The 20,378-nt window shown below is 41.4% G+C and overlaps 1 protein-coding gene across 1 annotated transcript in view; it reads left to right on the top strand.

Annotated features, from left to right (window-relative positions):
- The window catches only part of LOC103359191 (collagen alpha-5(IV) chain-like), a 21,675-nt gene extending 7,783 nt beyond the window's left edge, over positions 1-13,892 (top strand). The window contains exons 17-50 of the mRNA XM_008284421.1: positions 132-173; positions 370-454; positions 826-1,002; positions 2,039-2,128; positions 2,251-2,334; positions 2,469-2,539; positions 2,629-2,817; positions 2,976-3,147; positions 3,254-3,343; positions 3,460-3,567; positions 3,777-3,871; positions 5,503-5,653; positions 5,805-5,918; positions 6,162-6,326; positions 6,633-6,719; positions 6,925-7,062; positions 7,243-7,341; positions 7,431-7,529; positions 8,835-8,974; positions 9,089-9,215; positions 9,331-9,411; positions 9,558-9,656; positions 9,814-9,861; positions 10,367-10,549; positions 10,882-11,012; positions 11,353-11,425; positions 11,688-11,762; positions 11,864-11,989; positions 12,134-12,229; positions 12,514-12,723; positions 12,814-12,991; positions 13,119-13,233; positions 13,335-13,507; positions 13,775-13,892. Of these exons, the coding sequence (XP_008282643.1) occupies positions 132-173; positions 370-454; positions 826-1,002; positions 2,039-2,128; positions 2,251-2,334; positions 2,469-2,539; positions 2,629-2,817; positions 2,976-3,147; positions 3,254-3,343; positions 3,460-3,567; positions 3,777-3,871; positions 5,503-5,653; positions 5,805-5,918; positions 6,162-6,326; positions 6,633-6,719; positions 6,925-7,062; positions 7,243-7,341; positions 7,431-7,529; positions 8,835-8,974; positions 9,089-9,215; positions 9,331-9,411; positions 9,558-9,656; positions 9,814-9,861; positions 10,367-10,549; positions 10,882-11,012; positions 11,353-11,425; positions 11,688-11,762; positions 11,864-11,989; positions 12,134-12,229; positions 12,514-12,723; positions 12,814-12,991; positions 13,119-13,233; positions 13,335-13,507; positions 13,775-13,892 (4,029 nt within the window). The remainder of the gene's footprint in view (positions 1-131; positions 174-369; positions 455-825; positions 1,003-2,038; positions 2,129-2,250; positions 2,335-2,468; positions 2,540-2,628; positions 2,818-2,975; positions 3,148-3,253; positions 3,344-3,459; positions 3,568-3,776; positions 3,872-5,502; positions 5,654-5,804; positions 5,919-6,161; positions 6,327-6,632; positions 6,720-6,924; positions 7,063-7,242; positions 7,342-7,430; positions 7,530-8,834; positions 8,975-9,088; positions 9,216-9,330; positions 9,412-9,557; positions 9,657-9,813; positions 9,862-10,366; positions 10,550-10,881; positions 11,013-11,352; positions 11,426-11,687; positions 11,763-11,863; positions 11,990-12,133; positions 12,230-12,513; positions 12,724-12,813; positions 12,992-13,118; positions 13,234-13,334; positions 13,508-13,774) is intronic.
- The last annotated feature ends 6,486 nt before the right edge of the window (positions 13,893-20,378 follow it).

The raw sequence follows: 20,378 nt of genomic DNA, 5'->3' as shown, positions 1-20,378 counted from the left end.
ATCTATCCATCTATCTATCTATCTATCTATCTATCTATCTATCTATCTATCTATCTATCTATCTATCTATCTATCTATCAGCCATTGTTATTGCTTTGTATGATGCTTTGTTTGTATACTCTAATATTTAGGGTGAAAAGGGAAATATGGGTCCACCTGGTCCACCTGGAGATGTGAGTTTATCATAACTTTCTACTTTGTAATCCTTATTTGATATTTCTGCTGCCAGTATTTTCAGTGTGAATTATGCAAGCCAACATGATTGATCTAGCAAGCCAGACTGGCATGTGAATCTTTGTGATCTATTTAAAAAAAATAAATAAGTCGTGCAATTTTGCGCCAACGTGCCCCATGTGGTCGTGTTTACAGATATATGTCCCTGCGACGGAGCCACTCAAAGGATTCAGGGGAGATCCTGGTTCTCCAGGCCAACCTGGAAACCCTGGGTTTCGAGGTAGATGACTGTGATGCTCTAAAATAAACAGGCTTAGAGAGATGAAAGACAAACAGATCAGTACGGCAAAGCCTGGTGGCAATGCCGGCCATTGATTTGTAACCAACGCTATTGCAGTAGCAGTTGTTATGACTCTATAAAGTTATGTTGTCTGGACTGCTGCTGGCTTTTACAGACATAAATTACACAAGTTACTCGTCCGTCTTTTCTCAGGTGTTCAGGGATTTCCTGGACCTGATGGACCTCCAGGTGTGCAGCCATTCTTGTCCTATTAACGTATCTATGTATCACTAAGACTGTTCTTAACATTTGTACAGTATAAAGGTGAGATATACCTGAAATATATTGATCATAGTCTCTTCCTCACACAGGCCATGGATCTGGGATTTACGTGCCAGGCCCACCTGGTCGCAATGGCGCGCCAGGCCCTAAAGGGGACCCTGGAGAGGCAGGGGATACTTATCCTGGACAACCAGGTCTAGAAGGGGATCCTGGTGACCGAGGGCCTCAAGGAGAAACAGGCCCACAAGGACCTCCTGAAGACAGAAGTATGTGAATGTGTTATCCTTGCAAAAAGCAATCTAAACAAAATGACTTTTAGTGCTAATAATACATTATTATGAGATTTGAGTTCATCTTTCAGTAACACCGGTAGTGAAATATGCAGATTAACTTAACAGTTTTGTTTTGTATGATTTGTTATGTTGAATGTTTTCAGTTATGTACATGTTTCATTTTGTTATACTTCTGTAGGCTTTTACCATAAGGGACACCAGCAGACAATATAGTGTTCATGGGGTTTTTAAACGTTCTATTTTGTATTGTTTTCTGGTCATTTTTATTCCTCTATTTCATAGTGACAATGGAGAGAAACAGAAAGTGTGGGGGATGACATGTAGTAAATGGTCCCCTGCTGGGAATCGAACCAGTGACTCGCTGCTCAGGGCATTTTTGTCCATGTGGTGTGCACCCTCTAAACACACTCTTTGCTCTCTTTTGTCCTGTACAATGCCTGGCAGAGAGCATTGACTGTAAGGCTGCATATATGTTGTAAATATAATTAAATGCCATCTCAAAGTTTGCTGCTTTCTTCTCTTTTCTGACGTACCATAACTAAAGTGCCACGAGCAAAAAAATGTGACATTTTTGATTTGCATGGAAGCCTTTTCAGAGATTCTTTTATCGATGTCGTTCTACTTCTGTGCATACAGACAAAGGCTTTATGTGAGCAAAACTGTAATGGCTTAGCCCCTCATTTTAATAATATATTTAAACACTGAAATGTGCATATGTTCAGTCTATCAAGACAAATCACTTTAGCCTCATGGAGCTTCTCCTGTAAAGAAAAAAAAAATCAGCAGGAGCTTACTTCCTTATTTTTCTAAGACATCAGTGAGCTGTGGAGTTGCAGGATGTTTTCTCCTGTCTGTGATCATGAACACTACTTGTTTTTCTTTTTTCCAGATATTGAGCATGATTTTATGCAAGGCTTTTTTGTGTTTAACAAATGAGCCAGCATAGGATGCACTGGCATCAGTGTTGGATTCAAACTGAAACGTAGCTATACTGTTGTGTTGCTTGTAGGTAACAGGATTACCAAAGGTCTCCCAGGCATGAAGGGAATGAGAGGTATCCCTGGATTTATGGGATATGATGGAAGATTTGGAATGAAAGGTGGGAAGCTAAATGCCATTTTACACAGTGTGTATGTCTATATATGTAATCCATGTACATGTGTATTTATGTAATAAGTGGGACCTACAGAAAAAATAATAATTTCCTTGTTCCATGTACAGGCGAGAAGGGCGAGCCCTGTATTGAATGTGAGGGAGTAGGACCTCCAGGACCACCGGGTCCCCGTGGTACACCTGGAAGTCCTGGTAAAACCATTCACTGCATGCAAACATACACATTCTTCTCTGTCTGACTGATACATTCAAATGCACTTTTACTGGTAATAATGGAAACCATAAAACATTTAAAACTGGAATATGGACATGTTTTTGTCACTCAGGCTATAATGGGGGACCAGGTAACAAAGGTGATCCAGGGTTCCCAGGACCTCGAGGTCCACCTGGAAGCCCTGTAAGAAAGACTTACCTATGGTGGTTTTGTTTGTCTTTTTTATGTGTTTGTTTTTGTGAACACTTGTAAACAAAAGTTCCTCTCCAAAGGGTCCACTTGGTGATGCAGGATTTCAAGGCCCTCCAGGACAAAAGGGAGACTCATATTCCTACAACACTCCTGGAATAAGGGGTGACAAAGGAGAGCCAGGACAGCCTGGCTGGCGTGGTGCAGATGGGTTCCCTGGGTCTCCTGGAGCACCAGGTCGCAAAGGCATTAAAGGGCTTCCAGGAGATTCAGTGAGACTTTATTCTTTTTTGACAGACTTGAACATAAAATGCGTTCTTCATTTTATTTAAATTTCATGTTAGATTTAGGAGTCCTTTAGTTCTCATTCAAGTTTAGGATCCATCCAAGTAAGTAAAAAGCTGCAACAAGTTCTCTGTCCACGATCTAGTATCCCTTCACTGGGGCTGACGGAGACCCTGGATTCCCAGGCCAGCCAGGGCCTTCAGGCAGACCAGGACCAGTCGGCTACCCTGGGTCAGGGGGATATGCGCCTCCTGGACTTACAGGAAGTAAAGGAGATATTGGGGTGACTGGCCTGCCAGGACAGCCGGGAATTCCAGGTGAAGAAACACACTGATCAATAAACAGTTCAACAGAATACATAAATACACAAAATGAATGGACAGAAATTGTACGTCATATCCTTTTTTCCTCCTTTATGTGCAGGCCAAAAAGGGGAACCTGGCCACATCCACAGCAGAGGATTTCCTGGACCACCTGGATTTAAAGGTCGGCCTGGTTCACTAGGAAGCCCGGGTGAGCACAGATGGATTGTTTACCAGATGGATGGCTGGAGGGACGGAGGGACGATCATTAAGATCCAATATAATAGAAGATAGAAACACCTCTCATGTTTATCAACAAACATCCAGGTTATCAAGGGACACCAGGTTCTCCAGGATCACCAGGTTATTCAGGACAGAAAGGCGAAAGAGGCAGCGTGTCAGTTCCTGGAGCGCCGGGGTTACAAGGAAGGAAAGGTAATCCACTGAGGTTATGCAAAAAACATTCATATCACATTTACACCCTGAAAATTTCAAGATTCCTAGATCATCAGATGTATCATCAGGATGTACGAGTTTGGATGTTTGCCTGATGCCTCCATAAAGGAATGGGGTACTGCTCAAAGTATTGTCAGTGTACAGTGTCATTCATGTTTTTACTGCTCCACTGTGTGTTTATGGTTTAGGTGACAAGGGGCAGCCAGGATCCCCAGGCCCTCCAACTAGAGGTTTTCCAGGTCAGCCTGGGTCACCAGGCTTTCCTGGTCCTCCAGGACAGAAGGTCAGAGGCGTCAAAGAGAATATGTAAATTTGTTGGGTTTTTCATGAAGTTTTGTCAGGTTCAATTTCAAATTACTCTGAAAAATCTCGATAATTAATGATACTGTAGGGTCTTAGGGTTAGGGTTATGTGTGTTTTCGGTTTCACATTTCAGAAATCTCACTGGAGCATTTTGCCTTCGTATTTAAACTTAATTGGTAAATCTACAATGCAAATCTTATTTCTCAACTTGAAACCAATTTGGCTCAATGTCTGGTGTTTGAAATATGCTATGTTATAACAGTGACTTGATTTGACCTGACGAACACGGTTTTCTAGATATATAGCAAACTATACAGTAGTAAACATCTACATGTAGAACATACTGTATACAACTAAGACTGTGTAGCAATTTAAAAAAACAGCACACATTTGTCCCTAAAATGGTATCGTTGCTTCCGTAATGTGTTGTAATTTCTTTGTGGTGGAAGATTAGACTGTGAGAGGCAAATCTAAAAGGAATGGGTCAACAGTTTAGGAAAGAGGCTTTTCTGCTTTCTTGCAGAGTATCAAAAGAGATGAATAATGCCACTGTCTCCAAGTGGGAAATATGGAGCTCCAGTCAGCCACAAGTTATGTTAAGAACTGAAAAACAGCTACTGCAGCCTGTCTTTGTCCAGCGGTAACACAATCTGACTACCAGCACTTCCAAAGTCTTGTCATCGTTGTGAGGTTGCCTGGCAACCAGCAGAAGTCAGCCAGAGTGCTTACATGCTCATTAGTGTCACAGTTTTGAGGCCTGTCCAGGTTTTGATCATATTTAAGACATGGCATTTTCATGGAGCATGAGAAACCTGGTTGCTCATTACTTGTGTACAAGGTCATTACAGTATACAGGTTTCTGATCATCCGTAGATATCTGTGTCTCCTGCATGTACTTCACCACAAGATGATTTTCAGAAACCCAGAGAAGGTGTTCCCATGTCACAGAATCCTGATTTCTGCTGGAGGTTCCAACAAACAACCAGGATATCCTAAAAATCTGATCATTAAACCACAACTCGATGTTGTTACACTTTTTTGTACATCTTAATCACAAAAATTGTGCATTAGTGGGCTGCTGAGATGCTGGTGGACAGATTTTATTTGAACCCTCGGACAGAGCTATTTTTAGTTTTCTCATCTGGTCTTTGTGCTAATCTAAACTGAGATGCTGCTGCCTGTAGCGTTGTAATTATCCTGCAGAAACACGAGTGGTATTAATATTTTTGTCTAATCTAAAGTATAACCCAGCGGGCTATCGGTTGTGGAAAGGAAAGCAATTTGGCTTCAGAGGGAAAATAGATAAAGATGCACTGTTTTAAGTGATGAGTGTCCGTTTGTTTGGTTCTCTAAAATACATTTCTTTGGACCACTTTTTACTGTCATAAGCTATAGAGGAAGAATAACAAAATTTTAGAAACTGAAATGAATTGAACTCAGTGGAGAATCATAAGGATTCATTTGCACAAATATCTGCCAGTGACCTTTAGATTCCAATGCCTCTGTGTATTTAAAGGTATTGTAAGCTTACATTGCGTCTCACAATATAGTTTCACACGGAGAGCACAGTGACATATGTGAATTTAAAGATATGTATGTTTTGATTATCAGGGTGACGGTGGTCCCGGATACTTTGGCCCTCCAGGTCCCCAGGGGCGTCCAGGTGAAGCTGGAGATCCTGGGCCGGTTGGTAATCCCGGGTTCCCTGGCCAACCCGGAAATCCGGGACCAGGGGGGAGTCCAGGGTATCAGGGAGAAAAAGGTACTCGTGTACCAACTATAATTCTGTACCTCTGAGCCAGACAGATAGATATAATATATGAAACCATGCATGGGTGATCCATTCATGTGAATTCATGTTTAGACAAATATTTGTTCATCTCGTTACTGCATTATTTTTATGCTTCATGTAGGAAGAAAAGGTCCTGTAGGCGTCCCAGGACCGGCTGGTATCAAAGATTCATGTAAAGGTGGTATACCTGGACCACAGGGACCACCGGGACCAGATGGTTATCCAGGACAACCCGGTCAGTGTATACTGAAATCATGTGATGTACTTTACTGTCAGCCCTAGAAGGACAATGATTGTAGAAGGTGAAAGACAAAAGAAGGTGAAAAGTTGGCTATTATCCTCCCTTTAATTCAATACAGCTGAACAAATGTAAACAATTTATAATATATAAATATATAATATATAAAGAATCAATGCTTTTCTCTCCACCTTGTCCTCTGCTCCCCACATTGATTTTGTTCTTTTACTCCCCTCCAAGGATCTAATGGCTTGACTGGTGAGAAGGGAAATGCAGGTTCGCCTGGGTTTGGTCGTCCTGGAGCTCCTGGTGAGCCTGGTATTCCTGGACCACCGGTGCCGGGTCCGAGTGGGCCTCCTGGTCCAACGGGGATTAAAGGACAAGTCGGTTTACCTGGGCGATCAGGTATAGCACTATTTCCCTGAAAGGTCTAAACACTCATTAAATGATGATCAGTTCTTCATTAGTTAATAAATGTGACGTCAGTTTTAGTACTAACTGCTACGACCATGGAAACGCTGTCCAATAAGAAAATGTCCAGATTACTTTAAAGAAATAATGACAGTGTCCAGAGTCTGGAATTACACAACATATTTATATTTATTAAAGCTTGTCTTTAACCAATAAAACCCTGATGCAGCACATACGTGCACCTGCACATGTGTTTGGATCACAGCTTGGATTCTAAGCTTTCCTCTTTGGTTTTGTTAGGACCGAGAGGGGACCCTGGACCAGATGGGTTATCAGGATATGGACCAGAAGGGTTGCCTGGAAGTAGAGGGCCACCTGGTCAAATAGGTACCACACACATACACACACCTTCAGTGCTATGTTATATATTTGCACCTTAAATGAGTTATTTGTTGATCCAACTGCTCTACATTCCTTAAATTGCCCCCAGGGACAAATACAGTTTTCTGAATTTAATTAAATTGAATTGAAGTACTATGTGTGGTTCACTGCTGTGAGGAAGTTAACCCCTCAACCCCCCAACTGTTTACAGGTGACCCAGGCCCACATGGAAACAGTGGTCCTCCAGGTTTTCAAGGCATTAAAGGGACCAAAGGCTTCAAAGGTCCTCAAGGGTATCCATCACCACCACTAAACTTTACTGGACGCGCAGGGGAACCTGGTGGGCCAGGTACACTTCAGTCTTCTTGTAAAAATATAATTTCACTCTTTGAGAGTGAGTCATTTAAAAAAAAAAAAAAACTTTAAGAGACCTTTTTCTTTGAAAAAAAAAAGTCCATATTAGATTTTGTTAGGACCTGTCATTGCCAGAGTGCTATGTGTAACTTTACCTTTAACTGTATTGTGCAAGGTTACCCTGGTCTAGCTGGTCCCCCTGGAGATCCTGGATACACTGGACCAAAAGGGCAGCAAGGAAAAGGGGGAATACCCGGGGGTCCTGGACAAAGAGGTTTAAAATTAGTTTCACAACGTAGTAGGCAGATGGCACAAAAACAGCTTTCTAATCTATATTTGTGCCATGTGTTTATTTATGTCCAGGTCCTCCAGGTGATCCTGGTATTGATGGATCAGTGGTCACACCGGGAAATCCAGGACCTGCTGGAGCCCCAGGAGATCAAGGACCGAGAGGCCCTCCAGGTAAGACCTGCACCTCAGTTCAAGGCCAGGCGTGCTTATTATCCATCCATTATCCATCCATTATCTATACACCGGGGTCGCGGGGGGCTGGAGCCTATCCCAGCTGACATAGGGTGTACTTATTAATATCATACAAATTTACCTCCAGTGTGTTTTGGTCCCTGTTTTCTTGGATGTTTGACCTTCACTTTGCAGAATGATGCGTGTTCTTATTTATTTATTTGGAAGTTTAGGGATAGTTTGCCTGACTTCTACATTCAGTTTAAGGCATATGAGGAGAAACAGATGGAACTTGATTTACACATGAATCAGGATTCTTATCTTGTCCAATTCTGAATCCATTAACAAATTCCACAAATCAATTTTTGTAATAAATTTAGTTTGCTAATGGGACGAAAAAGGTGGAGCTGAACCATGAGGTCACAGTGAAGCACCCAGACAGGGAGCAGCTTGCACACACTGGAGTCATCTTGTAGCTCCACAAAAGGCAAACACGTTGGCGCTCTTCTTCATTTAATGACATGATAATTAGCTTTTCAAGTCAAAGCAAAGATTAACTATTTTTTGAATACAACACCACAGAATAATGGAGCAGAGCACTAAAGAAGCTTCTTAAATGACACTAACTTCTGCTTTTACAAAAACAAAAATATTCCACCGGTAATATCAGTGAGTAAAGTTACATTTTTAGTGTATAGTTTTCAAACAAGGCATCAGTTGCATCCAAGATAACACAAATGTTTTTTAAAAAGCCATCACGTCTTTCTGTGCTTTTTCTTTGTTAGTCAGACATCGACCTTCATCAAAACCAGTTACCTTCGCTGTCAGTCATGTTTCATTTGCAGCTCAGCACGCAAAGGACAAGAGTCAATGGACTGCTACTTTGTAAACTGGAGTAACAACCAAAATTGCCCCCTTCTCTTTATTAACACAAGAATAGATTCTAAATTGATCTGTTACACCCAGAGTCAGGATTGAATCGTGACATTGCCAAAGACTTTTACCCATTTACCCCAGTGTGATTTCAAAACTTCAGAAAAAAGTTTTTCAATGATGGAGAAGACACCTTGTATCCAGTAGGTACACTTTTGAAGTTAAAAAAAAAATGTAATAAAGTAATAAGATTTTTTTTTTTTTCTTATGGAAAAATCAGTTCAGACATAAATTCTTCTTCAAAGCAGTGTGGATTATATTTTCCATCTTCAAATGTTAATGAAGGGCATCTGTAAAGTATTGTAGTCGGTAGAACGGTCTTTAAAAAAACATATTCTTACTTTAAAAACCGGTTTGGTTTAATGTTCCCAGGGTACAAGGGAATTAAAGGAGATCCCGGATTCCCTGGAGGTCCAGGTCCAAATGGTGCTCCAGGGTCACCGGGTTACAAAGGAGCTGCTGGAGAACCAAACTACTATGGTTATGGCCCACCTGGGCCAAAAGGACAAAAAGTAGTCATGGCTAAAATACTAAAATATGTATAAATTTAAAAACATATGTGTTTATCAACAATAGGGATTGTCTGTCTCTCTTGAGCTCTGTCTATTTCCTTTTCCTGTCTACAGGGTGAACCAGGATTACCTAGTACTTTTGTGAGGAAGGGGTACAAAGGAGAACCTGGTACTGGAGGTCCACTAGGTCTACCAGGAAATCGTGGAGCCAAAGGACACCCAGGACCCCCTGGAGCAAATGGTAACTACAACAGATAATGAAAATTGCGCAGTTTGGGATGGAATGCATCTTTTTTTGGTTTGGTTTGGTTTGGTTTGGTTTTGTTTTCTCTACTTAACTTTTGCTGCTGTTCCAGGTTCCCCAGGCTATCAAGGGCCAAAAGGTTCAGATGGCCCTCCAGGAGGCAAAGGACGTAGAGGACCTGTTGGACCTGCAGGCAAAGTGTTTTTGTTGTATAAAATATAAAGAGACGTCTAATCGGTTGAAGCATATTTTTAAAGGTGCTACCTATTGTGTTGCTGCAGGAAAGACTTTAGATGTTTTAGTTTATTTTTTATACTTTTGATATTGTTTTTGCCTCAGGTAACCCGGGTCTGTCAGGTGGCGGGGGTTATCCAGGTCCTAAAGGCAACCAGGGCCGTGATGGGATCCCTGGACCACCAGGGCAGAAAGGGGACACGAGTAAGACAAATCCTGCACAAGTATTCTTAGAATGTTCTTTTTTTTTCTTACTGAACCAAAAGAGGCCTGGACAACAGTCATCTCTGTCACAACTAATGGTATTCTCAAAGTTATGCCTGCAGCCAAAACTCACCTATCATCCTTCTCTCCTCTGCAGTCATAACATCAGGGACACCTGGGAGGCGCGGTAACCCAGGTCCATCAGGTGAGTCACAGGAGGATGACAATGTCCTTTCAAAAAAAAAAAGTCACCTTTACACTTGGGTCATTCTGGAGAATGCTCTGCTCCCAGAGGGGTTCGCCTGTTCTTTCTAAAGATCTGCCCAGTTACAAAATATGTTTCTTCAACTATGGAGTGCTCCAGAGAAGCAGTCTTGGTAAACCTCAGAAAAATGGCCTAGAGTTTGAACTCAACTAGACCCTTCTGATTTCTATCATGTGCGCATCAGCTATACAAGCAATATGCTCCACATGCTATAAGTCAAATAATGAGATTAGTTCAAAATATCACGTGAATTGTGTCTTTTTATGTTGCCTCTGTAATGACTTGTAAATATAATACTCAAAGTGGCATCTCATACATTGATGCATTTGTACACAATATCAATTTGAGACACTTTCATGTATGCATTGTTTTGGACTGAAGTGTCTCTCAATTTAAAAAAAATAAAACTGTATTTCTACTCCTGAATGTTCTCTCTGTACCGTAGGTGCTCCTGGGGACACTGGTCCTCCTGGCCCTCCTGCTCCAGGTAGCCCTGGACCAATAGGGGACAGAGGACGTCCAGGTTCACCTGGTAACTTGGGTCCAAGAGGGCCACCAGGAAGAGATGGGCCATGTCTTGCTGGGTCTAAAGGAGATCGTGGCCACCCCGGCAACCCAGGAAACAGAGGTAAGATCGCACATCCATTTTTCTGCAAGTCATGAAGTCCCCAATCTCAGGACGCATTGGATAAACTGTAGTTAATGAGATTTTGACATGTATCTTTCTTCTGATCTTTTTGGTCCAAAGTATATTTTAATATATTGTATAATCCCATATGGACATGTTAGCTTTACACCTACTGTTCAAGGCCACTGATGCTCATCCGTGGAAATATTTGTATAATTTAGTTTACGTTTGTGATCTTATCATGTCATACATTTCTTGCATTTTGATGTTATAAAAGTACAGTCCAGTGGTACTTTACTTCAATCATCAATCTTTGTCTAATTTCACTGTAGGCTATCCTGGCCCACGTGGCCCTCCAGGTCCCACAGTGTCTGGTTTAAAAGGAGACAGAGGAGACCCAGGGTTTTCAGGGAGTCCAGGTTATGGTGGGGAATCTGGAGATCCAGGCGCTCAAGGACCACCTGTAAGTGCTTACAGCATTTATTTTATGAGGAAGGAGAAATCAAAGTTCAGGTCCAGTGTTTTGCATTCATCTTTGTATTTTATTATTGAGGTGCAATTTTCTTTTCAAGTCAAGGTTTTTCAAACAAACTGACACGACAAAATGCCAGCATGTGCGCTGGCAGAACACACTAAAGATGACTAAATTCTTCTTCTTTTTGTTTTCTATCGGCATTACCTGCATCTCACACTGAAGTTCTAAAATTTTCTTCATAACTGTACTGAGTGCAAAGTCTTCAAAGACTCACAGCAATACTTCAAGTCTAATCTTTGACCTTTCATTGTTCAATGTGTCTCCCCAGGGGCCCGGAGGCAGACGTGGAGACCCTGGACCAAAAGGGGATCCTGGTCCTCCTGGGTACCAAGGGCCCTTTGGTAATCTATCATCTCAACTTCAGCCTATAGATTTTCTTTGACTCCTTGCATTCCTACAGCAGATAAAGTACGTTCTGTCACCCCGAAAAAAAATAATAGTCCACAACTTATTTAGGTGCCCGAAACAGAGATGGAACGCAAAATGAGAAATTTACGGAGACAAAGACAAACAAGACTAATGAGGATTAATATAAGCTGGCATTTCCACAACAGAATGTGAAAACAAACAAATTTCCCTGTAATCTTTTGACTTGTGTTTCAGGTTACAAGGGAGACCCTGGATACAACCCAGGCCCACCTGGTGCTCCTGGAACCAAAGGTTTTCCTGGACGACCAGGTGTGGTAAAAGCTTGTTTAGCTGATAAATAATTCTGACCATGGGTATTCTATATTTTGGGGAAAAAAAACTTTCTAATTGCTCTTGCTGTGTACCTACAGGTCGTAAAGGTGAAGCAACAGTTGGCAGAGCGATATATGAACCAGGACCTGCTGGCTTACCTGGTCCTCCAGGCAATCGAGGACCCCCAGGGAGCACCGGTTCCTCAGGACCACCAGGCCCCCATGGTTCAATATTTTATTAGTTACTTCATGAATCAAAACCAAGGCTATTTAATGTTGCCATAAATTGCATGCATAGTGTGAATATTGTGTCCACCAAGCTAGTTTTCTCTACAGCTACCACACCTGTAATAAACTCCTCTGTTCCAGGCCCGCCAGGTGTCAAAGGAGCGCAGGGTTCCAGCCCACCTGGCCAGCCTGGATTTACTGGCCGCAAAGGAGACAAAGGAAGAGCAGGACTGCAAGGTGTGTTCATGTGTGTCGGTGGAAGCCTGTGTAGGATGCACAGGATCAGTGTTGTGGCAAAACGCTTGAGAGAAAATGAGCTCTCTCAAGTCCAGGTTCAGCTATCTGCAGCAGCACCTGTACTGGTTTTGAATTACACTGTGTGGATGATAGCTAGAGAGAAAACACAGTTTGCCCTCACAGTGAAGTTTCCTTGCCAGAAGATATAAAAAGCAAAAACACCCAAAAACATTCTCATGATATCCCTCAGTACTTCACTGTACATTTTCTTCCTCACTCTGCAGGTCCAGAGGGCAGACCTGGAAGCCCAGGCAACAAGGGTCCAAGAGGTTTGCCCGGCAGAGGTGTTACAGGTTACGTGGACACTTTCATGATTGTCAGACACAGTCAGAGCATCCGGGTCCCCGACTGTCCTCACGGCACCAGCCTCATTTACAGCGGTTACTCCTTCCTCTTCGTCAATGGAAATGAGAGAGCTCACGGCCAGGACCTTGGTAGGCTCATGGAAACTTTCATAATCAGAAAATCCATCTTTGCTTGGATCACGATATGACGTATTTCTAACATTTCACTCTGTCCTTCAGGCACCACAGGAAGCTGCCTGCCTCGTTTCACCACCATGCCCTTCCTGTTCTGCGACACAGAAAACACCTGCCGCTATGCTTCTCGTAATGACTATTCATACTGGTTGTCCACTGACACGCCTATGCCCGCAAACATGGTTTCCATCACGGGGGACAGGCTGGCCTCGTACATTAGCAGGTGAGACAAGAGTGTGCACACATTTGCTCACTTTTTTTTCCTGTTCTTCTGTTCATTGAAAAGTTAAATTGTTGGATTTTACAGACATCTTACTAAACATGAATGTCTGTGTATATCTACAATTTAGGTGTTCAGTGTGTGAAACCACTTCCAACGTCATAGCCATCCACAGCCAGACAACCCAGATACCACAGTGTCCCAGCAGCTGGGAATCCTTATGGACTGGTTACTCATTCGTCATGGTAAAGAAACCGGTGTTTTGTTTTGCCTGAATTCCTGGATCTCATCACACGCCATTTTCCCGTCTCATTTTTTTTCTTCCTTTCGTCTTCGTGTATTCTAGCAAACAGGTGCTGGAGCAGAAGGATCCTCCCAGCCCCTTGTTTCTCCTGGCTCATGCCTGGAAAATTTCCGCCAAGTGCCCTTTATCGAGTGCCACGGCAGGGGGACGTGCAACTACTACCCCGACTCCTATAGCTACTGGCTGGCCTCCCTCGACCCTAACAACATGTTCAGGTAGACCTCTCTGTTGAAGCAGTGCTGGATGTCCCTGCTGCACAGTTTGAATCGAATCTTGGAGGAAATCTTCTCGTATTATTCGTTCTGTTGTGTAACGTTATCTGATAGTCACAGCGGAGGCTTTCCTGCCTTATGAACAAGAGCTTAGGTGATTTTTAATTAAGCCAGTATACGGCAGTAAATCAAAACTGTGCTGGATTTATTTGTTTGTTTGTTTTTTATTGTTACACATCTAATATATGTGTGTTTTATCCTCTGCTGCAGTAAACCGGTTTCTCAGACAGTGAAGGGAACTTTTCAAGAAACCATCATCAGCCGATGTCGAGTCTGCAGAAAACCATGGCAACACAGCACGGGCGAAAGACGCGGGGACACTTTTTAACAATAAGTATGTGGCGTCATTTGAAGTATAAAATGTGAGAAATGTGAGACAAAGCAGTATAGGTAGTGTGTGTGTGTGTGTGTTGTGTGTTTTTTTAAACTACTGTGTACATGCTATAAATCTGTGTTTATGAGTCTTCAACCATCATCTTTAACGGCAGTTGTTTTAAAAGCTCTGATGATCATGTGCATTACTCAAAGTCATTATATTTTACAGCTGTCGAGCGCCACAAGTGTGTAATTATTCGAGTGTTGCAAAGTGTTTTCCTCTACAGAGATACATGTTCTATTTTAAATCCTCCTCTCTGTCTTTTTCTTCCCTTTTTCCTGTTTCTCTTTCTCACTTCATTGTGTTAATAAAACAACCGAGTGACATGTTGAATCGAAGGCGTCTGTTACCGAGACAGATCTAAAGTGTGACAGTATATACCTTACCTGATAAAAACACAACACCTACGCTGCCAATATTGCATTTTCCTATTTAACACCAAAAGGTGTTGTTGTGTATTTTCTTTTCTTTTTATCCAAATGTCCTTATTAGCGCAAACCACAGCCAGCCTACTGAGAAGTAAACTAACCCACCACATCACTGTATTTCGGTGCATCTGAGAAAACTGGTGCAGTCCTGCTGGTGAACGATGTCATAATAGATAAAGCTCGTGCTCCTATGACACCTGGATGTTGTAGATGTGATGCTTGCTTTGGAATCGTTTTCAGACACCAACATGCAGGCATTTGCACCCTCACCCTGAAAGCAGTTGTTTGGATTCCAGTATGTGAAATGGTGCATGGAAAAGATTAAATTTCATGACTCACATTGCCTGCAACTTTTTCCAATCCATTTCTAAATGTGCTGTCGGAGGAGGGGGGGGGGGAGCAACACTGCAATCAAAACGCTGCCGTCTCTGTGGCTTTGGGACAAAAATAAATAAATGCACATTGAGATCTTAAGAGGAAATATTTCATGCTGTTTTTTTTCTATTTGGATTTTCAATTAGTTGGAAATATATTAACATAAAATAGAAATAATTGTTATTTTCATGGTGTCTTAATTTGCTCATTCATTCCAAATGCGACTGGTAGTTGTTTTGTTTTTTTTTCAAAAGCTAAACATAGCACATCATTTTCATTTTCCAATCTGACCCTCCACGCTCTTGTGATTTCGACATCTTATTTCTCTGCTCGCTCTGAAAACTAGCGGCGGAGTAATATGCCCCCGAGGAGCAGTCATTCAAGCTCGCTCACCCTTATCTGTCACCATCATCAACGACAGGTATAATGATGCCCTTAAACAACGCCGTGTTCAAAATACTGCTGCTTTTCGGATATTCCAACATATTGATTGCTCCGAGTCAGAAATAACAAACAGCCTCATGTGGTTACGTAAGAAACCCAGTTAGCACGAGTCGGAGCCGGAGCGGAGCTGAGCCCTCCTGTGTGAATTAAAAACCTGTGATGATGTAATGCTGATTAATCTAATTAATTTTTTGGCGGAGGGAGGGAGGGGGGGATATTTTTGGAACAAAATCTCAGCTTATGAAAACTGCAATTCCAAACACATGTGAAAGTCCAGATATAAGGAGCAGACGGCGCTTGAATGACACCTTGAATTATCCAAATCTTACATGGCCCGGTGCAGACAGTTGTCAGGGTGTATAGAAACACTCTTGCTGTAAAGTGCTCTCTGTAGCCTTCTTAACAGGATTATTCTGCTCCCGACAGTGCACTTACTAATTGTTTAGGCAGCTATATCAGGCTTCTACACCTCTATAACTGGGTTAGAATGGCGACTTGTTGAAAGGTTGATGCACCTCAAGGTTGTCTCCCGCTTGAGAAGGACACATCCTGACGTTTCTGCACATTCCCTCACATGGGCTGGAAGATTTATTTTTAGTCATATGTTGAGGAGTAAATACTCATGGGGATGCACAAAAATATTTACTGGTATTGACAGATTTTAAATGCTTTTTTAAAAAATAATGGTGGTTTAGGTTGAGCATTTGGAATAAATGTTGCTGCTGGTAGCAATGTGAGAAGCAAGAGACCACATCTACATGAATTTTTCAGTTTGCATTCACATAAAATCTACAATTTAGTATTTTAGAAAAACATTTTCACCAAATTTATCTTTGCATTAGATTTAGCTAAATAAAAACCCTCATAACCCTTGCAAAATAAATTTCCACGTGCATATTGAAAGCATGTCGCACTGCAAAAATCATTACAGCCTCGGTGACACAGACACCTTAATTCAGATGCAATAGAACTGTAAAGTTAAACAGAGCAGAAATCTCATTAAAGAGATCCACAGAATCTGCTCACCGGGGAGCAACAAATGATAAAAATGACCTTTTATGGCCCCTGGATGCCCCAGAGCTTCTGCACAGCCGCTGATTCAACTTTTCCGGCACGGCAGGGTTAATGAAATCACTGTTTCCACCATGTCAGTGTTGTTAATGTTTTATTTTACATGAGTGCACATAGCACTTGATTTACGCTGATTTGTTTCAAGACGCCTCCTTCAAACAAGAGGGCATTTAAAAGTAACGCCCGTGACGAAAACAAAGGATGACCTTCACTTATACAACCAAATTGCAGCGCGTTTATGCATGTGATGACACTAAGGAAGACCAGGATGGCGAAAATGTCCTTATTTAGACCCTTTGTCTCATTGCTAATGACTGCTATAAATTACAGACTACATGCATCGGTGCACTGATGGGGGCCAACACAAAACCGAGGATGGTCCTGACGCAGACAACCTGCACGCTCCTCCTCCCTTATTGGGCTGAAGCACTACTTATAAAACAGATGTCCCACAGTGGTTTGGATTTAAGGTGCACATCAGTCAAAAAAAAAAAACACTTTCAAGGAGAAGAAACAAAGATTTTCAAATCAAGATGGCCCGTGTGTTGTGCATTTGGGTTTTTCTGTGCTTTGCGTCGTGTGTTTCGGCAAATACAAATACTGAGGAAGGATTTGGAAAACTGCAATCTCAGCAAGATCCGTTGTCCTGGCTCGACGACTTACAAGACGGACAGGTGAGATGTCGTATGTTTCTTCTGTGTGTAAAATTTGTAGCTGCACCTCCGTGAAATTGCAGGTTATACAATCAAATGCATTTCCTGTTTTACTCTATGAGTAGTAAAAGGAAAAATTCTGAGTAATTCCTGCAGATAAACTGATCTACAGTTTGTAATGTCGTCCCATTGGACTTCTACACAGACTTGGTGGTGCTCAATGTGACATTTACTGATATTGAAGAGTCTGTAAATGTTAAGAATTCACTTTGTTTTTTCCTACAGGCCACAACAAAGAAACAGAACCTACTAGACTTGTTCTACAAACTCTTCAGATCTGAGAATGAAATTATCCTCCGAGAACCCGAAGAGACGCAGAAGAATCGACGTGGAGTGGGCAGCGGCTCCAGAGCTGCCACTCGCAGGCCCGGCTGCTTGGTCTTCTTCTGGAAATCCTGGGCTAACTGCTAACTTCTCACCCACTGAAGTGCCAGTGATCATAAAACGAATCCTCTCAGTTTCTTTTTATAGCTAGGATGTAGTTTGGCAAAGTTTTTAATTTATTGCTGATTTGCAGTCCCGAAAGAAAACACGGACCTCGTGCTGTTGTAGGCCGGAGAAAACAGGATTTTGTCAGATCCATTCCGGCAGATCTCTGTGTTTGGTTATTTCATGCTGATTTCTATGGTCTCATGCCGCGATAATTCCCAAAGAGATGATACAGAACTATCTAATAAGTTTCCTCCAGTACAAGGTTTACACCTACAAAGTGGGCTCTGAAAATAAAAAATATACTAAAATCTATTTTTTGTGGACAATTATTATTATTATAGTTAAATTATTGTGTAATTCCAGTCGGATTGTTCTGTGTTTTCATGCAGATATTTGGTTGGATTCATGGTGGACACGTACAGATAAACTGCTGCATTTGTGGGTTGAGACATAAAGACAGTTGTGTTGGTCTCAGTGCAGCAGCTTCTTTTCTCACTTTGAGTCTGTTTAACAGATCAGACTCAATGCTGACTCATTTAGACTCTCAAGATTCAATGCAAATATTTAGAATAACTGTCTTATAGAATAAAAAGCACCAAGACTAGCTACAGTGTAAAATAATCCAAAACAAATCCAACATTATGAAATGCTAGAAGTCTGTGAAGCCTCATAAAAGCAATGAATTGTCAAAAACTTGTACTCAATAAAAATATGTAAAACTTCATCATTTGAGAGAGAATAAGACTTGAAAAATGTAATTTACCTCTAAAGTCAGAGTAGGAGCAGGGATCGACCAATTGGTTTTCTTTCGATAATCGATATTTGGAAGTTATTTGTTGACAGCATGTGATAGCAGAGAACCTGTCATTCATTACTAGATTACTTCATTTTTCAGGATTACTATTACTGAACATGCAGAACAAAAATGTTAGTTATGACGTGATGCTTCAGTGCTCTCCTACTCGCTGTGAGATCGGTGGACTGAGATCAAAAGTCTCCTGCGGTTACATCTGCTCTTCTTCTCTGTTCAGTCAATCTTTATCTATTTTGTGATAATCAGCCAATAAAGACGATGAATTATCTAAAAAGCGCCAAATATCGGCGTCAATAATTGGTCGAGGGGATAGTCACTAAGTAGAGGGAAAGGAAAGGAATAGTGGAGGGGGCTAGGGAACAGGAACAGAGGGAAGGAAAGGGGTAGTAGGGAGGATGAAGGAGGCAGAAAGGGTGAGAAGGTGGAAAAAAGGGGGAACAAGCAGCAGCTTCCTCCACCTTCCTGTCACAGTTCTTCTTCCAGCAACCAGCTCCAGAAGTAGTTCTTCTTCTTCTTCTTTTCTTGCTGCGTTTGTTCTTCTGTCTCCTCCTTGAACTTTTCCGTTTGTTTTTTCTCTCTCTTTTAGTCTTTGCTCGTCGTTTTTTTTAAGCAAATCTCCTGCAGCTCCTTGTTCTTCTCTTCTAACACTTTAATTTTCTCCTGCAGATCTCGTTCACCATCTCCATTCTCTTTCAGCATTTCTTCTTTCTCGTGCTCTCTCAGGGCAGCATCCTCTCTGAGCTGCTCCACAGTCTTGTGCTCAGTCATCCAGGTTTCTTCTCTCTGCTCAAATTTGTTGTTTACTCCCAGCAGCTCCTCCTCGGTGATGAAGAGCGCCGCAGAGAGACTCTCATTCATACCACTGACTCTGCAGAGTTGCTTCTCTTTTAGAGAAAGCTGCTCCTTCAGGAACTCAATGTTCTCGATCCTGGTGCTGCTCCTGTGAGCCTGGTCGTAGAACCACCCCTTTTCTGCCTGGAGCTTTTTAAAGAAAATGTACATTTTTGGACTGAAATTTATCACAATATATAAAGATATCCCCCCCAAATGTAACCGTTCGGCTCAAGTTCATTGATACTGATATAAAAATATTTCTAAAATTAGACACAGTGAGTGACGTTAATAGAAAAGGAAGCATCGGTTCTGTAATTTTACAAAGATTATGAGAGAAATCTTGTATATTTAGGCAATCTGTACTTGTGTAATTAAGTTACTAAAATAAAAATGTTCAGTAAATGTTCTCTCATCAGCGTATAATATCTCTAAGCAGTCAACCTGTTTTTTTAAATAATTGAAAACAGTGATAACTGTTGCTGCTGGACTAAGATCAGCTACAGTAAACAAACTGTAGATATCTGTGTCTCCAGTTTTTCTTACACAGAGGTCATCAGTTTCTCAGAGGTAAACCCACTACTTCTAATAGAAATGCTTTTTTTTTTTAACAATAAAGATCTGTAAAATTAGATTTACATGTAAAAACTTACTTGTAAACTTACTAACTTGTAATTTAAAACCTAATTCCTGCTTTTACAATATTTTGACTTTTTTTTATGTCATTGTTTTTATATATGTAAAAAATCTTAATAAAAAACACCAAAAGGCCAAAAATATAGGTCATCTCATCTAAAATTAATCTAGAAATGGTCATTTAAATATGAAAAATTACTGCAATTTTTTTGAGATGGTTGTTTTTGTTATTTTACACCATGGGTTACGTCAGGGCCCTTCTTCTTGACAATCTCTGATTTGCTCGATTTTGTTTTTTGTGAAATTTGGGCTGTGTCCGAAATCACTCCCTATGCCCTACAGAGTGCACTATATAGGGTGTACGCTATTTTGTAGTGTTATTCGAATTCTCAGCGGTAAATTTCATCCACTATATAGTGCATTCAAAATATCCCACAATGCACCGTAAAAAGCAGTGTACAGCCGATGGTCACTAACCGAGCAATATGGACTGTCATGCATTGCGCGAAAGGAAATGGAGATGAACGAGAGCGCGGAAAAATTCCAGTTTGTTTTGTTAAATTTTATTTTACCCGGACAGTGAATGTCACTAAAATTGCGGCGCTCGGTTGTGATGTGGACCTACTGCAGCACTTTATTAGGGTCTGAGCACACCAGTGCAAGGACCCTATTGTAACCATTGTGATTATTATTA

This window comes from Stegastes partitus, unplaced genomic scaffold (genome assembly GCF_000690725.1).
Source record: "Stegastes partitus isolate 25-593 unplaced genomic scaffold, Stegastes_partitus-1.0.2 Scaffold358, whole genome shotgun sequence".
NCBI lineage: Eukaryota > Metazoa > Chordata > Actinopteri > Pomacentridae > Stegastes > Stegastes partitus.
This window is presented reverse-complemented; position numbering and strand designations above follow the sequence as displayed.